Source organism: Urocampus carinirostris, chromosome 11 (genome assembly GCF_059441175.1).
Source record: "Urocampus carinirostris isolate Australia breed hairy pipefish chromosome 11, RoL_Ucar_1.0, whole genome shotgun sequence".
NCBI classification, from domain to species: Eukaryota; Metazoa; Chordata; class Actinopteri; order Syngnathiformes; family Syngnathidae; genus Urocampus; species Urocampus carinirostris.
Window position 1 is genome coordinate 21,982,562 of NC_142359.1, and position 24,019 is coordinate 22,006,580.

General features: G+C 38.3%; 1 protein-coding gene across 3 annotated transcripts in view; it reads left to right on the plus strand.

Moving 5' to 3' along the window:
• Positions 1-3,143: 3,143 nt before the first annotated feature.
• Positions 3,144-24,019, plus strand: part of grip1 (glutamate receptor interacting protein 1) — a 47,238-nt gene continuing 26,362 nt past the window's right edge. For 2 of the 3 annotated variants that reach the window (XM_088347823.1, XM_088347827.1), the window contains exon 1: positions 15,057-15,230. In XM_088347823.1, coding sequence (XP_088203949.1) covers positions 15,098-15,230 — 133 coding nt within the window. In that variant the 5' untranslated portion in view covers positions 15,057-15,097. Of the gene's footprint in view, positions 3,362-15,056; positions 15,231-24,019 lie in introns of those variants that run through there. The other variant, XM_088347825.1, reaches the window with a different exon arrangement.

The window sequence follows — 24,019 nt, forward strand, 5'->3', positions numbered from 1 at the left end:
AATTGCGGATTCAAGAGGCTACAGGGAGATAGTGGGTAGTCTGATCTGCATAATGACCTCCACAAGACAAGATCTTAGCTGAGTAGTCAGTAAATTGTCGCAGCACCTGGCCCAGCCGAAATAACAACATTTGGAGCGCAGCAAAGCAGGTGAGGGACACGAGTGAGTTTGAGCTAGCTACCAACAAAGGTATCAGAATATTATACTAGAAGGTTATAGTGATGCTGCTTTAACGTAACCAAAAATAGTCCAGTTATATCCCGGAAAACCAGAAAACAGCCTCCAACCTCTATCAACTCGCTAGGCCGAATACGTGGCTTCAAGAAAACATGTATCTAGTTTAATTACTTCATGTTCTAGATATGTAAACACAGCACACACCAGTTTTGATATATGAAGATAATGAGGGTACTATTGAACTGTCTAAAAACCCAATGTGTAGGCAAAAAGTAAACACAAAGATGTAAAATATCGTTTTGTACTGTCTGCACAAGTTGATGGTCAAGTTACAATCCAGTATTGTCCCACTGAAGACATGGTGGAGGATATGCTCACAAAGCCACACACAAAACCAAAATATGAAATGTTTAACTGTTATCTATTTGGGAAGATCTAGGTGACCAAAGAGTGATATTGACATGCACATGATTGTAATTATTGTTCATTTTGACACTGCTGTAAAATGAGCCTACGTGGGGGTGTTGGACATCATATTTTTGGTGACGTATGTTTGCAGTCTCATTTTGATGCTAATTAACCACATGTGAGGATGACTGCATATCATGCCACTTGACATGTGCAAAACAAAAGGAAACCATTTTCCGACTCCATGAGCAGTATCTTGGTGTCAAAGAACACGTCTTTTGCACCGAGGCTAGACAAATACAATGTTGGGTGGCTAATGGTAGTTAGACACAATGATTACGTCCGGGTCAGGCCAAGCTTTTCTCTTGCTGAAATATTTTTTTTATCCACCCATCATTGTACCGCTTTATCTTTGTTTATTTTGTCTTGCTTAACTTTTCGTTATAAAAGACAGGCTTTACATGTTGCATGGGGATTTTTGCGTTGACCCCCCATTCTAAGCCACACGCAGTCTGCATTTCTGGCTCCCTGTTTAACGCGTCTGACCCAGAGAACCAGGCGTGTGGCAGAGGTCGGCCAAAATCACCGCCACTCCACCCAAGATCTCACAAATAAAAAAGGAAATTTAACTTCAAAGAGCCTCCTAACAGAGCCGATCCGTTCGCAAACGACACATCACGAATTTAGACTGGAGCCGAAGGCCTAGGTGTAAACTGCATTGCCTGCCATTTTGTTCCCCTCCATATTTTTTTGATCATTTCAATTTTTGTAAAATAATAATGTTGTTGTTAAGCCAATCTTGTTTTACTCACTTCGGCTCTAATCCGGATCGTCTCGGTCACTGATAACAAACAACGTCATTGTAGATAGCTAATGAACTTGAAATCCTGCTCTGCTACGTATAATATGCAACACTAAATTTTCTGCAAGTGGGGAAAGACCCTAGACAGATGATAAAAATATTGTAAAATAAACTTGTTTGCACAAATTATCTTAATTTTTACACCAAACATTATTTTATGCTCCGAGTAAATAGATGCCACGTTGCGTTTGTAAGGTTTATTATCGCTTAATAGGGATATTTACAATGAATAATCAGGGGAGCAATTGGCTGAGGTTGACAGGCAGTGTTCCCTCTAAGCTGCGCGCGTGCGCAATTGCGCACCGCTCGCACATTCTCAGCGCACAAGAAAATCTAGCCAGAGCACAAAAATGAGGGCTCAAAATTACTAATTAAGAAGCGATTTAAGTCAAAGTTACAGTGCATGAAGGTAAAAAATATACGGGTTCCCCTGACGTTGTGTCCTAAATGCGGTATTTTGAAGTCGTAGAACAAAGTTGAGTAAAGTTAGTAGAGTTTGTCGAGAACTGGCTTCTTCGGCTCGGCTCACTAAAAGGAATCGGCTCTTTTGGGTCCTAAACGGCTCTTCAGGTTGTTTTTGCTTCTTTAATCCCAACATGACCAAATATTATGTAAAATTATGCACAAAATGACTTGAAGGAAGGGGGGAATAGAATAAAAAAGAAAAAAATACCAAAATGAAAAAGTTGTGAAAAGCTGAAAAAAAAGAAACAAAAGGAAGAGAAAAAAGAAGGAAAAATTTAGAAAAAAGCGGGAAAAAAGAAAAGAAAGAAATGTAGGAAAAAAGTAAATAGAGAACAAAAAGAAAAAAGTAACAGCTCGGAAAAAAATAACACAATGAGATTTTTTTTAAAGGAATTTAAAAAAAAGTAGAAAAAAAACACGGAAAAAAGAAGAAAAAGTTTGTGTTGCATTCAAATATTTTCCAATTATATCAAGTGAATCTTGTTGCCAACATTGTACTTCCACTAAAAAATGTGATTAAGTACAGTTATGTCTTGTACAACCGACTAAATAAGCCCCCAAAAATGTTAATATTATGCCACAAAATATATCAGGAAATAAAAAGAAATGTATATCTTGTGAAAGAATTGTAAGAACAAACGACGTTTGTAGGCCGTACAAGCTTTGCAATAGTACACGAGTCAATTCATTCAAAAGAGAAAAATAATTTTGCATTGCCGGAAACTCAGCAAAATGTAACTTGATGTTTGGACATGTTTGATAATTAATTATCTTGCCTCACTTGGGATTATGGTTGCTCACTGTTGTTTCAAGCGTTGCTCACCGAGTTTGTGTGAACGCTCAGACCTGTAAGGAAAATTACAGGGAGAATTGTTGACAGGTAACTTACTCGTCTTTGCCTCTACTGCATAATACAGTGACATCAAGCTCAAATGTAACTCACTGTCCCTTTAAGAAATACTAAGGTAAAAAAAGTAAGGTGCAGGTGACCACGGTACACTGCGCATGCGCACCGTTGTCATCATTTGCTGCTCCTTAAACCGCATTTGCGTCACTTCTGCCAAGACCACCCCTCACCCCAGGACCACCCTGAGCGCAAGACTCCATTTAGTCTAAAATTCTAGAGGGATGGAGTAGACGAGGGAGGGGGGGGGGGGGTCGAGCGACATACACTGGGGGAGGGAGAGGAGAGAGAAAGAGAGAGAAAGAGAGAGAGAGAGAGAGGGTGGGGGTCTCGCGTGCCGAAGAAGGGGCGAGGGAGAAGAGTGAGTGCACACAGAGGTGGATCTCCTCCACAAAGCTAAAGCTAACGAGCTAACATGTTGTTGCCGCTGCTGGTGCTGTGTGTCTGCTAGCGGGCCGCCCTGGACTCCCTATCCGCCCTACGGTGCATCATGCCCGGATGGAAGAAGAACATCCCGGCCTGTCTGCAAGCGGACCAGGAAGGAGGTAAAGAGCCAGCGGCGCCGCCGCCGCCGCCGCCGAAACCTCTCCCCCTTTCGCTTACTCCTTGCCTGCGCGTGCGCGCGCGAGAGCGTTTGCTGCCTTGTGTTTGCCGGCTTTTGACTCGCACGCGTAAAAGTTTAAAATGAACGTGCGCGTGCGACGCATTCTGCGTGCCGGCTGGTCTTGACGTGGGATCGTGCGCTGACGTGATGTTACGTCCTTCGAGGTGACGTCAGGTACAAAAATGGTGCTTCGCGGTACGTTACGGCACGCTACAGTACGTTACTGTGTGGCACGTTACGGTACGTTACGTCGAGTCAGCAGGTTAAGCTAGCAGTTTATCTTAGCTAGCAGGCCCAGTGGCCCACCCACCTGCTGACCCGCCGGCTGTTACCCTCCTGCGTGGCCGGGACAGGGGTATTAAAAGCGGGCCGGAAAGCGCCAGTACATTACCCCCTCCACCTCCCCAACACTCACACATGCACACATTACTCTGGTTGTGAGTGTTACACATTGACATTTTATCGTCTGGAAGCAATGGACCAACATAAATCCGGCTGTTTAGTCAAAGTGACTTGAATAGGTCATTAAATCACTAAAATGGATGTCATTTTTCGTTTCTTGTTCTTAAAGATCTTCTACAGTAAATAGGGATGTTTGATCCATTTTTTTTGCCTACTGATACCCAAATCACAAGTAGTCATCAATACCTATACCACATACAATTTAGCGAATAAAATTCCATACGTGCCAACCTGTCAATTATTTATGTTTCCCTTTCCCCTTATTAAGCGATCATAAACAGAACACGGAGCATATTTTTTCACAGCAGTTCAGACTACATACAATACTGCAACAATATTAGCAACTGACAATGACGTTGTCATCGGCTACAGTGACCGAGACAATCCGAATTAAAGTGGAAATGGGCAAGACTAGATGGGTTGAACAGGAAAAAAAGCGAGTTTTCCAAAATGTTTTCTACAAAATAATTGTTACATGGCGCACACAATTTGAAGTAGTCACCAATGTGTAATATTTGACCAATAAATGGCACTGTATCTGTCTGTTGCGAGCGAGGGCCAGTGCCACAGAGCACAGTGTAGTGGCATCCTGCTGGACAAACATGGCGGTGACCAAAGTAGGGATTCCACTGTGTAAAAGCAATCCAATCTTATATAGATTGAGAAATGAAATTGTGAGAGCTAGAACTGGAGTAGTAGTTGAACTGAGCAAGCATGTGGATAAGAGAGTACTGGGTTGGTTTGGACACATGGAGTGGATGGATGAGGAGCGAATGTTGAAGAGGATCTACAGAGCAGAAGTCAATGGAAGGAGACCAAGAGGAAGGCCGCAATTGACGTGGTTGGATGGTGTTATGAGTGCACTGGAGGAAAGAGGCATAAATAAAGTGGAAGCTAGAGCTCTTGTTGGTGATAGGAATGAGTGGAGAGGTGTTGTGAAAAGGATAGTGGGATGTTTGACGCGTTTCTAAGGTATAAGGTACCTATATTATGCGGCAGGGGTAAACCAGTGAAATCTGTCAAGCCCTGCTGTTGAACAGAAGAGTGTGTTGTGTCAACCTGACCCAAGTGACTTGGCCTCTTTTCTTGTGTCCCGTTTCATCTGGAGGGACGAAAGCATGACCAACTTGAGTGCCGAGGTGCTTAACTGCTTGTTTGGGTGTTTGTTTGGGTGTTTGGGCATTTAGGTTGCCCATGGTCCAAACATTTTTGTGTGTGGTTTTTGCTACTTTCCCCCTTTTTTTTCAAATTTTCTTTGTTTTTGTATGTGTTTGTCTTGCTGTCGGTCATCCCTCTTGAGGAATATGACCAGGGTAGATAGAGATAGATAGAAAAGCAATACAATTTTTTTTACCTATGATTTTTTTCATAAAAAATAATATTGCCGTGATAGTTCAAGTATTCTTTGCCTATTATTCAAATCAATATTGTTTTTGAGACTTCTTGTTGTTAAGTGCAAACAAACTTATTGACTTGACTTGATTTTATGGAATAAAAGTTTTTCGTGGAAGGCTCTAAATATTACACATTTTCCATTTAATAAAGTACTGGGAAAACATCTAAGTTGAATGATATGCGATCTCCGTCACTCCTCCTGCAAGATAAGACAGGTTTATCAAATAAACCATTTTTTTTAAATATCCCGTAAAAAAAATGGTTATATAACATTTGGCGAACACAATTTAAAATGGTCAAAAATAACGTATAAAATACAGTGATAAACGTTTAAATGGGCAGGTATAAAATTCCCTTCTCTCTTCAATAAACAATTGACATTTTTAAATACTGAAATGATATTGTTCATTTATGTTGCATTTATTTCATGGCAATTTAACATCCCTTTCATTCCAGGTTTCTGATTGGTAAGTGACAAATGGATAATAGCTGATGCTGGTATCGGCTACCACAACGATACATTGCCAATCAAGAATTGTAAATGTCCTCAAAAGTATTAATGTTAATCGCTTCATGGACTGAAATATTTTAATACATCATATTGTCTGTCACCTTCCACTGAGTCTGCTATTTTCATTTTCACAAATGTCCCACATCAGTGGAATGGTTTCTTTTTCTGCATCTGTGTTTAAAAATAACACTCCTGCAAGAATGGACAAAAATAGACACGAGAGGGAATTACTAGAAAGGAAAAGACTTGGAAATTTCTAATGTGCTCATTAAAATATTAACGTGACAGTAAAACGATATAACTGCACTATACCTAGTACTGACTTAAATGTACTTGACTTGCATGTATACATACCGTGGTTGCAATGTTTATGTATATAATATATGTTACATTGACTTAGATGACTACACACATAATTATAATTGATTGATTAACATTCATGTACATTACGAATCTTACTATTTGTACTTACATATTATGTGCATTGTAGATGTGTTGTTATCATTAATAGAACTTTCTTACAGTTTTTTATGACATCTCACAACACTTTTAGAATACACACACAGTAACACTGTGTCCTTTAAGAGGCAGTGATGTCACAACTCAGCTCATCCTTGTCCTCTGGATGAGTCAAGCCAACCTGCGTGCGTGTGCGTGTCCGTGAATCTTTTTCTTGAGTGACACATTTTCTAAGAAAGCATGCGAATCGTCGCTTACGTCACCTTTGTGGGTCACAATAAAATGCTGGTGTGTGTATGCTAGTGTAACTACTTCATCCGTCGTTACAATGTAAGAAAAACTAAGCAAAAAAAATGAAAACTATTTTTTATGAGAGGTCTTTTGAGAAATAAAACACACTTGCTCTCACATGTAACATCGTACTATCACACATGCACAACTAACTAAATAACTATCATACAGACGCAGTCATACCAATGCCCAAACATTACCATACTCTCTCATACACACTACTATATTCCCCCAAAAGTACTATTATACTCTCATACACACACTACTATACTTTCTCATACACACTGATATATTCTTTTACACATACAATTATACTCTCATACACACACTACTTTACTCTCTTCATCCGTACTACTATAAACTGTCACACACACGATTATACTCTCTCAAACATGATACTTATGTCCCCCACTCAGACTGGTAAAGATCACGCAGTCCATTACACTCCATCACACCATTAAAATTTATATTACTATTGGGGTTTTTTTCCACCAAGTGTAATGATCACCTCACCTCTCAGCGTTGTTTTATATGTTGTACAGTTTGACGTCAAACTGGGTTTGCTCCCAGTAAAGAAGTATGTGTGAGAGAGTATAGTGGTTTAAACGAGAGTACAGCAGAATGTGTGTGGCAGCATTGTATTATGTGTAGTAATATGTGTGAGAGAGTATAGTTGTGTGTTTTGGAGTATAGTAATATGTGCAAAAAAGTATAGTTGCGTGTGTTTGAGAGTAGAGTAATATGTGTGAGAGAGTATAGTACTGTGCTTGTCAGAGAGAAAATAGTAGTTTGTGTGTATGATAGTATAGTGGTGTGTGTATGAAAGCATAGTGATGTGTCTAATAGAGTATAGTACTGTGTGTGTGTTTGTGTATGAGAGTATAGTAGTGTGTGTATGAGAGCATATTGATATGTGTGAAAGAAAATAGTAAGAGTGTGAGTGAGAGTATAGTATGATGTGTGAGAGAGTATACTAGTATCTATGAGAGAGTATAGTAGTGTTTTTGCACGGGTATGACTGTGTCTATATGAGACCTTAGTTGTGCATGTGTGAGAGTATGATGTTTCCTGTGAGACCAAGTTTGATTTCCTTCTTAAACTGCCTTTCATAGTTTTTGCCTTTTTAGTGCAACATTTGTTCTTAATTTGTTGCGCTGGCACTTAAACACACACATGCACATTCATCCCTGGGCAGCTCCAGGTGGAGCACCGAGCTGCTGGCATCAGACAAACATCATGTCATTTTCTGCTTGATTTCACCCAGCATGCATGCGCGCCAACACACACTAATGTGTGTTTAAGTGTGTAAAGGTGCCCCTGTTTGACTTAGCAGCTTTCATTGAGAAGTTGCTGCACTTGCTCTTTGTGCGTGCGTGTGCACGTGCATTTAAAATCAAGGTCAGTTACTCAGGCATCTTTCTAATACTAGACTAGATCTGACTTGAGTAGAAAATACAGGAGAAATTGATAGTAAACCTCACCCCAAGACCTTTTGAGAATATTTTCTAAATCAGGGGGCACCAGGTAGCCTCCTAAGATCAGCTGAGTACCTGTGGACAGGCTCTGAAAATAGCTCACCAGTACATTTGATTTCTAACTGACATGATGTTTAACGTGTCGCCTTAATATTTAATAATTAAAACCTGGTAATAACATAGTGACAACATGGCAATAATATAAGAAAATGTATATCAAAATGGTAGCTCTTCGCGCCATTCAGTAACGAAAAGTAGCTTTCAGCTTTAAAAGGGTTCATAACCCCTGTTCTAAATGTTTTCGTATATTCTGAAAAAAGTAAAAAAAAAAGGTTTAGACCCAAGTTGTCCAATGGCAGAAAAGTTAAAGGTTGTAAAAACACTTTGATTTGCTTTTCTCACCTTAGTTCATCAAGCATACTAAAATCTGCATTTATTTATTTGAACAGAAACCCAAATACCCTCTACCAGGTTGATTTTAAATGTTTTTAAGTTTTTCTTTGATATACAAAAAAGAAAAAAATGTCTGTTTATTTGAATATTTTTAAATACTAAGTGAAAATATAAAAATTTATCAGTGCATGGTATAAGTCGGTATAGTAAAGTGGACTACCCATATGAGTGTTGAATGTCCTAAAAAATCATAAAAATGTAAATATTTAATTTACAACTTTTCATATTGAAAAAAAAATTATACATTGTATAAAACACCTTTTTGGAGTAAGTATCATTATAGTTTGTGCTGGTCTGTGGGCTGCAAATAGCTGCTCCGCCATAATTTGGACATCCCAGGTTTAGACCAAAACTATAAGCATTGCTTTGATTTATACTGTAGGTTTCCTATGATCTATATTAGGTTCAATTTCATACAGTGTGTTTCCAACATCTTGTCATATCAATAATCACACCAATAAATGCTGAATTACATGTTAGCAACTAGACGAATATCTTTTAGATATTACTAGGCAGCAGTAGTAAAATAATTAAGACTATACTTAACTATTAGCCATCAGAATAGATTATTGCTATTGATTATCTTTGACTGGGTTCTACTGAACTACATTTTATGACACAAATGTATATTCGGCATTGTTGTAATAGGTTTTAAGAGTTAATTTCTGAAAATTACATTTATCTCAAGTGCATAACACCATTCAAGATTCTACGGTATTCTTCCTGTATGTTTATGTATCCATTAGGAATGAAGGTCAGTCACTCAGACGTCCATTCAACAAAGCACCTCAGGCGTCATCATGTGTGCCCCAATTCATCGTGGGCTGTCGTCGGTTACTTTACATCCACGCAGGTTACAGGTCATATCTGTGACATTGAAGAAGCTATACCGACCATAGTGATTCTCCCATGTAAGGTTTGGGAGTGTCCAGGCGGTGGAGCAGCAGGATAAGCTGCCACGTGTGGCGAATGTGATTAAACCAACTCTAGCAAGTGCTCAATCAGGCAGCCAATAGCAGCAGAGCGACACAGAGGCCTTCAAGTGATATGCAAATGAACTCTATGCAAATGCTAGTAGCTTGTCATTTTTAGAAGCTCTTTCCCTCGCTGGTTCTCCCCCTCCACCGAGTGTTAGTCTGTCTTTCTGACATCGCTGATGCATAGTCGAACCTTTTTATTTGAAGGAAATGAGGAAGGACAAAGATGATGCATCAGTCACGGTTGTGTGTCATTTCACACTGAGAATGCACTTTTTCACTGGTTGGTAGCAAAACACATGAGAGTGCAAGAAGTTTAACTTAACTCGATTGTTCGGGGGATTTATGGCAAATATTTTTTGAAATACTTGATTCAACAACATTCTGCTCGGTTGTAATACTGAAGATTTAATTCTTCTGTGAAGGTTATGTTACCGAAATACAAATAATAACTATTCATCCGCAATTTACTGCAGTAGATTTGTCTTCACTACATTCTAAGACACTATATTCTAATTACTATTCTGTCTTACTTTACAGAGAGTCCCTCCGCTCTAGTCACAGGAGATTATGACCACAAAAAAAAACCCTTACCACAAATATTAAAAGTCTGTCAGTTATTGACAAAATCCCTAAAACTGTTTGTAGTATGGATGCAAAATTGTGAAACTATATCGAAATACCAAAATGACAACAGCGAAATAAATGTTTTTTGTTTTTTTCCATTTTGTAATTCATCACTTCTGGGCTTAAACGGCATGTTAAATAATAAATAACTGTCATATTACTATCTACTAATTTTAGAGGCTTTTTCTTTTAAAAGACACCATGTATATTTTAGTGCTCCCTAGTGGTAAAATTTTTTTAAAGACTCATAAGGCAAGAAATTTATTTTACATAAAATAAGGCTCACCGAAAGGGAGCTTACATAATTGTCCACCATCCTGCTGCTACGAGTACCAAAAAACGCTGGGCAAAAAAGGAGAAGTCAAATGGAGCTTTTTGTGTGCATTACACCAAAAGCGACATTTATTTGTCAAAATATTTTTGATTTCATGAAACAAAAAAAGGCTTGAAGTGCTTTAAAAAGGAATCCCTGTCAGACAACAAGTTATAGCAGATGAAGTAAAAACGCATCCATAATGCAAATAACATGGCAAAGTTCAATTTACTTCAGTACTTTGAGTAGAATGGCTGGTTATAATGAAAAGTAAATCACTGGAAACTGCTGACTCAGCAGTAAATCCCTCTCTTTTTTTATGAGTACATTGTGACAAGAAAACGACAGGAGGAAGAAACTGATGACCATAATTATTCGGCATTCGTTGCAGCTTAATGCAAAGTGTCACACTTACATATTTGCAATAGCAATAATATTAAAATAAATTCCTCCCATACATAGCTTAGTGCCAACCAATCAACTTTGGGTGCGAACAGATTAAAAGTCACAAAGTACATGTTTACAAATTCAAACTGCTCGACAATAGAAAGTCCGCTCTCTAGCGTTAGCACGCAGACATTAGCCAAAGTCTGTATAGCAGTTAACAAATGTAGAAGGAAAGGTACACACAAACTTTTGAGAAAACGTTTTGTGAGTAAAGGCAAGGCGGAACTCCTTTTTTGATAGCGCTTTCTTTCTACCTTATCATTTGCAAAGTGAAAAGCAGCCACGCAGTGCACAAACTATCCCCGAGTAAAGCCAGTTCAACACAATGCTTTTTTTCTACACCCTTTTTTAACATTGATATTTTCTTTCGGATGAAGCCGAAAATACACTTCTGGTCATTTTTGGCAAAAAACTTTCCGTACCGAAAATGCGGTGCATTTAAATTTCATTCTGTTGCTGTCCTAAGATGGTGTCAAATCACTTCGTCATTTATGCTCAATCTGAACTTCTCAACTAATATTAACGTGGTACCATAGCACCAAGGTTAAATAAATGCAAAGCTTTTATGATTGCATTACATTTAGAAAGAACTTTCTTGAAAAGAAGTGCAGTTAGGTGAGAAGTAATGTAGCTATGAACCTCTGATATTCATTCATTCATTCAGTGATTCATTCATTCAGTGATTCATTCATTCATTATCCACTAGTGTTGCAGGGAGGCTGGACCTCATCCTTGCTGAAACTGGGCAGTGGGCAGGGTACACCCTTAGGCTGATTGCCAGCATATTACAAGGCAAACGCCCAATATATGTTTTTAAAGAATTCACGTACAAGTCAAAAGTATCAAAATTATGTAAGTTCTGATTTTACGTTTGCTAAAAAACTTTATGTAAAGAGAAACTAATCAATAAAAATTTAAATGAAATTTAAATGCACCGAATTTTCGTTACGGATAGTTTTTGGCCAAAAATGACCAGAAGTGTATTTTCGGCTTCATTCGAAAGAAAATATAAATGTTAAAAAAGGGTGTAGAAAATGAGTATTGTGTTGAACTGGCTTTACTCGGGGATAGTTTGTGCACTACGTGGCTGCTTTACACTTTGCATCAATAAATGCAGATCATCAAACTTAAAGTGTAAGGCGACAGCTCATGATCTGACTCCCAGTGTCAAATTCAGACCGGAAGTCCTTTCCAAATATCCATTACATTTTCTGCACAAAGCATGTTGAAATGACTTAATCTGTTAAAACATAAAATCATCCATGAGATGACCCATAATCCCCCCAAAGGGTGACATGAGTATGATCTCCACAAAATAATTTTGCACAGAGACAGCCTTTAAACAGGGCTCCGCAGGGAAGTCTAAACTTTATCCTCTGAGGACCATATACAAAAAATAACCAACAACAAGGGTCACTACTAAAATGTGCCCATAAAGGAAGATATTGTAGTTGGTGAGCGGCATGGCAGCTGAGTGGTTAGCGCGTACGTGGAACAGTTCTGAGGTCATGGGTTCATATCCAGGTATGAGCCCTTACGTCTGGAGTTTCCATGTTCTCCCCGTGTTTGCGTGGGTTTCCTCCGGTATCTCTGGTTTCCTCCTACATTCCAAAAACATGCATGTCCGGTAAATTGACCGTCCAAACTGTCCCTAGGTTTGAATGAGCGAGTCAATTGTCTGTCTCTGTGTGCCCTGCAACTGGCTGGCAACTGGTTCGGAATGTCCCCAGCCCACTGCCCGAAGATAGCTGGGATGGGCTCCAGCACTTCTGTGACCGTACTGAGGATAAGTGGAGCAAATAATGGATGGATTGGTAGATGGATAGATTGTAGTTAGTTAGCTAAATAATAATACTTAAAATTAGGTGCATCAAGACTTCCTTCAGGTTTTTTTCCCTTGGAGCATGGATAGGGAAATCCTTTTTTCCTACAGAAAAGTGCAGAACCTAGCGTTTAGTGGGATGTTGCTTTGAATGGAATAATTGAAAATAAGTAGTTTGTTTTGGGTAGAACTTTCATTTTAACGGTTGCTATTTGTCCCAGAAGTGATATGGGGAAATGACTCCAATGTTGAAGGACGTTACAAACGATGTGCAGCAGTGGGCGGAAATATAAGTCTGTTAATCTACTTGGATTAGCTGAAATTTTAACACCTAAATATTTGATGTTACCTGTTTGAAACAAGTATTGTGGGTATACAGTTAATTGTTGATGTTGACTGTGTATTGTCTGTTGATGCCCTTGCAACCTCCTTTGCACTCTGGTCAACCTGGAAGGGGGATTACCTCATGTAAAACCCCTTCTATCTTAATTTTTCTTAAGATGATTTTTTTGTCTTTTAGTTTTTCCTTGCCTTCATGTAGGTTCAGATCAAGGGGTGTTGTAATGGTGGTCTGTGCAGCCCTTTGAGACTTTTTGTGATTAAATCCCATACAAATAAATGTGACTTGACTAGATAGATAGATAGATAGATAGATACTTTATTCATTCCTAAGGGAAATTCATATTTACATATGCACAGCTCCAATACTTCCTAAGTTTAACACTCCTTTTTTCCTGTCTTTGAATGGACAAACTGGTATATTTAGGTGTTTCAAGGCCTGGTTGTCATGGCTACTGAAGTGGGGCACTCCTTGAATAGTCAGTTTGTCCTATCAAGGAAGACTGGAAACGAATGTTGCAAAATTTAGGAAATCAAGGATTTGTGGCCTTTAATGAAATATATTGGATAACGATTAGAGATGTAGTTCTGCCATGACAAGACGCTATCTCGCCCAGTTGCATCTTGAAAGTGTAGTTTATAATCATTTCTTATCAGTGTTGGGCACGATACTGAAAAAAAGTAATCAGTTACCGTTACTTTATTTAAAAAGTAATTACGTTACCCCCCAGATTACAGACACTGAAAAGTAGTGCGTTACTCTGTCATTAACTATCTTGTTACAAATTACCGTATGTACTTGCACTGAAGCTGACCACCTATGACTAATTAAAAATAGCCATATAATAAAATAATTATAAGAAAATGTGTTGCTCTGGAAGCAGTGAAGCCTTCATATTTCTTGTGTAATCTTGTTAGCCTGGAACCTAACACTTAGCCAAGACACTCAGTACAGTGTAACCATTTTGTCGATTAGCTTCAAACCACTAGAAGATTTCCTCCTTCATGGCTTAGTACTGCCCCAGTTGTTTTAAATGTTTTCCAGGCATGATGTATTGCGAAAAATCAATTAAAAATAAAAAGACCAGAATTCAGAACACGTTTACTGTTAATTCTGTGCATATGTTTGCCCCGTTGATTTCCCGTTGGTTTGCTGTTTCTGTATACCATTTGCTACTATTGACACACAACCATATTTGTGCAATTGAGCTGACCGCCTGCTTTTAGTATATTTTTAATAGCGGTAAATACAGCTTATACGCGAGTAAATACGGTAAAGAGAATATCAGTTGGGAGTAAATTCTTGCATTGTTGTGCTTGAGACAATGCCACGTACTATTGAATTGTACTTTGTAGAACCATAAAAATACGCCAACTCCACTTAGTTGTTGTGATCAGTGGTGTGATGCTGGAGGACTAAGGGTTAATTAATCCGTCTTCAGCAAAGAAAGTTCAGATACCAATTAGATGTCTTTGAAATCCAGGAATGGCTTTATTAAGTAGTGGAGCAATGCACCACAAGGTAATGACGTTTGAGTTCCAGAATACGTATTAATAGTGCGTTAAAGTACTTGTAACTGAAAAAAGGCTTTGCAGAACACGTTACTTTGCAGTGCATTACTCAAGACAGTTATTGTATCAATTTTCATCTCTTCTTCAATGTCCTTTGTGGAAAACCCTGCAATGCCTTTAGTTAATGGACCCCTCAGATGAATCAAGTGTGCGTGTACACGAGTGTGTGTCATAAAAAGAAAAATGAATGGTGCATAGGATGGAGGGATAAATGTGTGGAGGATGTAAGGAAGAAAAAAAAAGAAAGTCATGTCTGCTGACTCTTCAAGTGCACATTTACACACACGATCGCACACCATTGTGAGAGAGTGTGCAAGTGTGTGTGTATGTGTGAGTTTCTGCCAGCGTTGTGATTGGCCGAAGCAGGGCAGGAGGAGGCTGCAGAGGAGGAGGGGCTACAATGAGAGCGTGCGCCATCCAGAGGTGTTTGCCTGCACGCGCGAGAAGAAACCCGAGCTGACTTTCTTTGTGTGACCACTGACGTTTCTCGTGAGTGCCTCTCGCGACTAGCCGTGTTTTGCGAGGCCGGTAAGGATGGAGCGCTTCCTGGCTCTCCTGCGCTTGCTCCAAAGGAGGCGCAGGAGGAGGTACCGCGCCGCTGACGACTACCAGGAAGGATACGACGACGTCTATTTCTACACCAGCAAGTACCAAACACGCTTAATACGTGAGTGGCACACCTGCAGATGACGCGCATTGTTCACTTGTGAATACAGCCATGCACCCACACACACGTTCATCTCACACATAGGGCTCCAACTAATGATTATTTTAATAGTCGACTAGCCACCGACTATTAAAACGGTTGGTAAAATATCGGATAATTACAAATTTTTTCTTAAATGTAGCATGAAGATGATTTAATTATGTGGAAAATATTAATAGACACTAGAAAACTGAAAAACCTCAGCGTAAGGAAAATAAATAAACCTTGAAAAGGGGTCACACATGAGGTATCCCCAATAATATACTGTATATATTTTTTCAAACGCACACCATATCTTTCAACAAAACCGCCAAACCCGTTCTCCAGATGAAAACCTATATCTTCAGCGCATTTTTTCTACTTTTTGATGTTTAATGGTTTCATAAAATATATGAAATAATAAAAATGACAGTGCCTTTGTCCCATCTTTAAAAGTATCCCACTTAAAATGTGTCTCAGTTCCGTGTGATTCATTTTGACCATCATTTGCGTAAAAAGAAATGGTTTCAAAACAAGGTACGAGTAGAGTTCTTTCGTAAAAATGTCAAGAAATACTGCAAACAAGAAAGATACAAATATATTTACCTTCAGCTATGGGGCGTGGTCACAATTCTATCCTTTCTCAATCATCCATCCATCCATTATCTGCACCGCTTATCCTCAGTGGGGTCGCGGGGGTGCTGGAGCCCATCTTAGCTGTCTTTGGGCAGTGGGCCTGAAGCGGTTGCGAGCCAGTCGCAGGGCACACAGGGACAGACAATTCGCTCGCTCATTCACACCTAGGGACAATTTGGACCGACCAATTAACCTGACATGCACCTTTTTGGAATCTGGGAGGAAACCGGAGTGCCCGGAGGAAACCCACGCAAGCACGGGGAGAACATGCAAACTCCACACAGGTGGTTCGATTTCACGACTTCAGAACAGTGCCGTAAATGCGCTAACCACTGTGCCGCCGTGCTGCCCCCTTTCTTAATCAAGTGGTCATAATTTTTGTTTAATGGACGCAAATTTATCCACGTTTATGAAATTTAAAAACATCCGTCTTTAGTCCTCTAGCACGTCATTTATCATTCATCATTTTTTCAGAACTTGCACAAACTACATGCTTGAAAAAAATCTACGATACTGTAGACGCAAGACCTCACACTTGTATGTGTATTCAGATGCATATCACTGGCTAAGAGACCCAGAAAAATCCCAATGACATTACTTCTTACCAGTCTTAAAAGTAGAAAAGTGCTACAGTGCTACCGCCGCTAGTGGTAGAAACACGGTGTTGCACTCCCGGCCTAAATGCGTCGTAACAATAGTGCAATGCAAAATAGTACAATAACATTAGCAGCAAGAAACAATCCCAAATAAGTTGCAAGATATATAGTTTTCATTGTTTTGAGTGCTTGTTTAGGGTGGTAATAGCCCTGGGGAAGAAACGGTCCTTAAGCCTGTTAGTCTGAGTTTAAAGAGACCTGTAGCGCCTACCAGAGGGCAAGAGGTCAAAGACGTGGTGGCCAGGTTGCGAACAGTTGTTTATAATGTTGATGGCTCTGCTGCGTTATCCGTCTGACGCAAGTAATTTTTTTCCATTCAAATTTTTTTTTTCCTTATTTCCTTTCAATCTACGGTCCATACCAATCACCTAATTATGACTTTTTTTTACTATTTTGATTTGAAATAATTTTCTATTTGATAATACAGGCTTGTATTTAATCTGATTTGTCAATCAATCGACAAAATTATTGACTGATGAATCAAATATCTAAAGTCGTTCCTTCTGCACATGTAAAACTCACTTACAGATAGGCACCCAAACACGACTCCATACACATGCCTATTGTTTTCGTGTACACTTTGATGTATAATTGAAGAGCATGCACGTGAAACTGAGCCACCAGGTGCTCTTTGTGTAATAACAAATGTTGATACACCACAGGAATTTCACCAACACTGCCAAGTTTTACACGCTAGAGCAGAGACACATCCCAGCGCGCGCATATATAGTTACTTGTTAGCTAGATAGGCTCTACTCCAAAGGCAGTAGAACGCAGTGCAAGAGTGGCTGCCTTTTTGGAAGTGTGAGAGCTGGGATTTTTGTGTATTTTTCAATTTTGTCCCCGAATCATCTTGATAAAGTGCACCCCCAAAAAAGTAACTGTAGATGGTATCTATCGACTTGCGTGTGCCTGCAATTTGGATACAATAAGGCCGCATACATTTGCATATTAACGAGGCAGAAATATGTCACCCCTGCACCATTCATGTTGTCTATGTGTAAATTAGTCTCTGAAACCACTGTGTATGTAAGAACGTTGAATTTAAAGGGCCGACATTTTTGGCTGTTTGTTTGTGGCATTTTATTCAGGCACAGCACAAGGGAAAACTATTAATTATTGATTACAATAAACAAATCATTAATTAACAAAAGGAATCAAAAAACTACTTGAAAAAAATAACAGCTGTACAATACAATCATACAATACATAAACAAGTGCCCAAAAGGGGTTGGCTGAAGCCTACATTCATATACAGTAGTATATATTTGGAAATAATTTCAAAGAATTTAAATATATTCAAATATACATACTTACAGAGTACATACTTGCACCTACAAATGGGGTAGTACCAATACCAGGTATCAAAGCTGATCATGGTTAATGGGTCCCTTAACCATTAGGGTCGTTGGGGCACCACTTCCTATAGTGTGTCTTGGGCAAGTACAGCTTGGTGGTGCCCGTCCCTTACCAGGCCGTTTTTTTGGGTAGGAGTTTGCTCCCCCACATGAAACGGTACGGTTTCCATGGGTACCAGTAGCGGGAGAAGGCTTCTGATCTGACTCAGACACAGCACCTTCATCATCTGGTTGCTGTTGTTTTGCTGTTACGCGTCATCTCAGATGAGCCCTACCTCGGCATGGAGGGGTAGCAGCATGTGACAATACCGATACTAGATCACTGGAGAAAAACTATTTTGTACCGAATTTTTGAGTATCATATCGTGCAATTTGCATTTTGTGATTTGTGGCTTTCATATTGTTGTTCATAAACACATTTCTGATACCAGACTTTTAAAGTATCTATATCTGAGTAAGATCAGAAGGCTTCTCCTCCTGTGAACCACGGAAACCAGTACTATCTGCAAAACCCAAGACACACCACAGGAAGTGGGTCTTTGACAACCCAGGCAGTTTAGGGATTCGTGAACAATGTAATATATCAACACCACTGTATGGTGTAGTGCAACCAAAAACGAGTGCCAAAAAGAACAGGAAAGAGTACAAACTACATGGGCTCAAAGTGATCGAAAAACGCACCGTTTTGCTTCTTTTTTTTCTAGCCTTTTTGAAGTTTTTGAGTACCCATAGCAGCAAGATGGTGGAAAATTATGCCAACTACCTCTAGGTGAGGCTTGCGTTATACAAATAACTGCTATTTTCTCAACCTATGTGTATTTTAAAAATGCATATTTTTATGAATGTATATGCATTTTTTGCTTAGTATTTAAGTCAATATTGTTTTTTTTTTTTTTTTTTTTTTCAATGAATCAAGTTAATACCACTAGGAAGTGCTAAATATTACACACTGTCCTTTTTAAGTATGTAGTCTACAGTATGTCAGAGCTAAGTAGTGTCATTTCAGTTCTTTTGGCTTCTAAACAGCACTTCCACTTCCTGTTTGCTCCCCTGCTATTAACGCTAACCACTAAGCACTAAATGTGCGAGTGCGTCTGTCTGTTAGTGCGCGCGCTGGGTAAGCATGTTACCACCGGTCTGCACTCAGCGGAACGTCCGGAGTGCTCTTGAACGCCACATTCCTTTTCATGTTTAGCGTCGTTCAAAACATTTCAGTTTTTTAACTGTAAGAAGTACATGAATGTGTGTTGAGCATGTTGAATCTGGTGTTGAGTCAATGCAAAATCCTGATTATACTTGAACCTCCCCGACCTTTTTTACTTCATATATTTTTCTTACATAAGGCACATTGGACTACGAGGCACATTGAATTAAAACTACATTAGGAGCTTTTATTCGTGTATAACTGTTGCAAATTTTATACATCAATGGTGTGGTATTTTCAGAGGTCAACCAATTATCGGGCTGGCTGATTATCTGTACCGATATTTGAGAATTTGACCGAATAACGGCTTCGGTATATTATGAACCCGATTAAGCCAATATTAGGCATAACACTGAGCAACAGCCGAGCCAAGACTTTTTTGTTCCTTTTCTGTTTTCTGTCTCTGACGCCACCCACCCCGCGCCTTCTGATTGGATAAGCAACCAGGGGCTTAGCCTCTTAAGCAGGAAGTTCCCACTCTGCACTGTCCGCGGTCACAGACTAAAGCAAAAGTCAGCGCTGTCTCGAATCTTTTTCATATTTGCGAATACTTTTCACATTCGCAATTATCGTCCTTTTTCTCCATACCCTCTTTTTGACCATCCCTGAAATGATGAGTAAATGTCGTCAAAATGAAGCGATGCACACACGGCAGAAGCCAACACAGCTGTTGTGCCTAAATCCGATTCCCCTGCAGAATCTGACTCCCTTTTAAGTAAACTGCTAGAACTTTTGGGGGTGGTTGGGTTGAATTTGGGGGGTGCTTGAGCCCATGTTCACAAACACGACTAGTAATACACAAGTAGGCTCTATATAGAGTACTAGTAGTACTCGTAGCCGTATTGTAATACATGTTTATTTTACATAGTTCATTCATCGCTGTAACCAGGGCACCATTGTGACTGAGACCCCGTTTTTATTGGATTCTCCCTGTGTAAACCACCACACTTATTAGTCAAGTTAAAGTGAAATACTAGTCATGTTAGTTGTGTTGAAATTCTAATTTATTTACTGTAAAAGTTTTCAGTGCGCTAGTAAGGTTTTGTTTGAATTTATAAAACATATTATTTTTCTTTTTGCATTATTAAAAGTTTCTTATGCCATTTATTAAACTTTTACAGCAAATGTATTTCGGTCTCAGATATCGGTTATCGTCCGCCTCTTAATATTAATAATCATTATCGGTATCGGCCCCCAAAAAATCCTTAATATACATGAGTGCAATGATTGAACAGTAGAATAATATCGCTCCATAATAATCACAAATCATGGTATGCAATGGAAATCAAACCCAGGTCGCGGCGGTTTAACCTGCCAAAACCCAACCACTAGACCCCTAGTGACACAGATTACATGTGAAATGGAACTAGATTTTAACTCATTACACAATATTTCCAATCACAGTGCCAGAAACGAATGGAGAAAACAGAAAATCGTCCTGAAAGATATTAACAAACACAGAAAAACATGACAAAGGAAACAAATCTTTGTGTACTTTATTGTTAAAAAAAACCTTTTTGGAATAAAGAATAAGCAGAAACACACACACTATCATATAAACAAGCATTTCTCACAATACTCCTAGGCTGAGAAATTTGCATTTATTTGACATAACATGAGCAAGGGCTGACATAATTGTCAGGCATTTTGTTGCTACGTGTACCCGAAAACCAAAAGACTAGGCAAGAAAATAGTGCGGTTTGGTAACCTTTAGTCTCCATATTTTGTATTCTTCCTTGTATTTTTTAACACTTGTTTTCAGTTGCACCAAAATATTCAGCAACATCTAATGGTCAAATTATACACACTGTCCCTTTAAAGAAATCAGTGAAGCCTGTGAAGCTGACCTGTGTGTGTGTGATTCATGCTAAAAATTGCTCCATCCACTTGCAGGGTCGCTCACTCCCTTCAATTATTCATCAGCTTGTTGCCATGGTAACAGTTGCAGCAGTATGCCAGTATCACAACCATCTTATTATACACGTGTTGCTTGACATGTGGCTGTTAACTTCTTTCAGATGTGATGAATTAGTTAAGTCGTGTTATTTTTAATTGTTCACACAAATATAGACGTATCCTTGTAAGTTTTTTATTTGCTTGGCTGTCAGGAATCAAGTTGTGAAAGACACCGGAACTGTGTAATTTGTAATGCATTAATGATATGTTAATAATAATGCCATTATTTATTTTGAATTTAAATTAGAAAACATGCAAGTGAAATTGATCTGCGTAATCTGGATCTGGAACACTGACCTAGATATGGCCGTGGCTTTTTTCCACAATTGCAACCAATCACGTGTGTTCGTAGCATTTTCCCCCTGATGATGACATCATCATCATGAAGCGTGTAAATGCCCCATGCTCTGCTGTAGTTTTATGATGGGCACGCTGAGAGGCGTGAAAAAATTGATTTAAAGGACCAGTGCACACTTTTTCCAGTTTGTGTGTTTTTGCGTGTTCTTATGGGTTCTGAGGTTGTTAGTTGTTGAACTACAACAAGTTTGTGGGTGACTGTAGATGATGGTAAATTGCGTATTTACCTTTTCATTCATATCACACTTCACACCCTAAAGCAGAGTGGGCAACTATTTGTAGTGGTGGGCTGATCCTGGAGGATAGGTCGCCAGGATTTTTCATATTTGCAGACATCTACATGTTGTAATTCTTTATATTTGTTTCTAAATAGATTATTTTAATAAAATGTAATTTAAAACGCTCACAATTAAAAAAAAATCAAAATAATATATTATCTCTGTGTTTTTATCACTATAATTGATATCTAGCTTTAGTGCAGTAGTAAGCACATTCGCCGTGTGTTTAAGGGATCCTCACCACACACCGAACAATTTCTGCAGTCGAATTGTTGTGTTCTTTTTTGTAGAATTACTGTAGTTTTATTTTTGGAGTATTTATGCTGTAGTATTTTTGTAGTATTTCCATACTAATATTTTTTAGTATTTCTGTAGTATTTTTGTAGTACAGTAGAATATTTGTAGTATAGTTTTATGTTGTAATATTTCTATAGTATTATTTTTTTAATTATAGTATTAGTGTGGTGGTATTTTTGTAGTATTTCTATAGAAATATTTTTCGAGTATTTCCATAGTAGCATTTTTAGTATTTCCATAATGGTATTTTGTAGTATTTTTGTAATACTGTATAACTGTGGTTGTATTTTTGTAGTATTGCTGTTGTAATGTTTTTATAGCAGTATTTTTTTTTATTATAGAGTGTTTCTAATATATTTTTTATATTTTCAGAATGAAAGCAGAATAATTGTAATGTTTTTTAAGCAATAAATTTAATTTTTAGTTTTTCTATTTAGTAATTTTTAGTATTTCTGTGGTAGTATTTTGGTTGTAGACACACAAAGGGCCAATGATGTAGGCTGCAACTAACAATTATTCTAATAACTGATTAATCCGACAATTACTTGTTTGATTGATCGATGAATCGGATTTTTAAAAAACCTTTATTCAAATATTTACATTTTGTCGACAAAAAAGAAAATACTGCACAAAACAGAATATTCTAAAATATTAAACAATAAGAAATGAGTGTTTGTCAAATGAAAGAGAAAATACATACAAATGTCAAGTCAAGTTATGTTTATTTGTATAGAATAGAATTGAATAGAATATACCTTTATTGTCATTGTTACAAAATGGGTTAACATATTGTATAGCGGATAGCCCTTAATGACAAGGAGTCTCAAAGGGCTGCACAGACCACAGACATTTCACAAAGATACCCACCGCTTGTAGATAGAATGTTTGGGGTTTAATATTCCAAAATAAATATTACAAAAATACTACTACATAAATATTATGAGAGAAATAATACAGAAATACAATTGCAATAATATTACAAAATATTCCAGGTATGTATGTTATACACCTGCAAATATATACCTTTTTTTTTTAAAAAGTGCAAAAAAGGCATCTTTGTTGTTTAAAAGACAAGAGCCTTTGGAACAAGAATTACAAATTTATATGATAGTTAATGTATTTTTGCTTGATTTCCGAGGCATGAATTTTTTTTTTTACAACTAGGGGCTGCCAATCAATAAGCAAAGTCCCTTCAAATACAACGTATAGGCACACAAATTTACTTAAAAGTAAATACGGACGCTGCCCTACTTACGAACAATAGTCTTGTTCGTAAGTTGGATTTGTTCGTAAGTTGCGTCAGTGCTATGTTTTGTATGTTTAAGAAGTGTATAAGTATGTTGAAGGCTTGTATACGTAACCTGTATTGTTTCGGACTAAAAATTAAACATTTCTTAAGATAATATGCTCTATAAAGATAAATAAAGTTGACTTTAACTTACTTTTGGAAGATGGGCTTCAAGAGGTCCTCCCCTGTGGTAAAAAGTGGCCGAAAAAAAGCGTTCAGACCCTTTTCTCAACCGCATCAAGCTTTCTTATTCCATTTGTATTTTAAAAGAAACGGCTCGCCTCTTCTTTACACTTTACACCAACTTTATTGAATAAATACACGAGATATTAAACAATAAAAATGTCAAAGTTCTTAGTATAGATAGTATAGACATAGACAGTATAGAATGTTTACACATGAAGTAGGAAGAGGAAGCGGATTTCTTCTTGGGGTGGATGCTGGGTGTCCTCTCACAGCACCAAATGCCGGTAGCGGCGGAAAGAAGCACTACAGTACTGTCCTGTACTTGGAAAAAGTTGCACACAATACAAAATCTAACTTACAGCAATGTCCGGATAGTTTCTGACATCCCGAAAAAAATATTCGTATCTACCATTTTTCTTAAGTCGAATGTTCATAAGTAGGGGAGCGTCTGTAATCCTAATCATTGTCACAACAACACTTTCCTGAGAAATGGCTTTAAGTGTGAAGAAAAGAATAACGGCAACAAAATCGCACATAATTTCGACATCATTATTT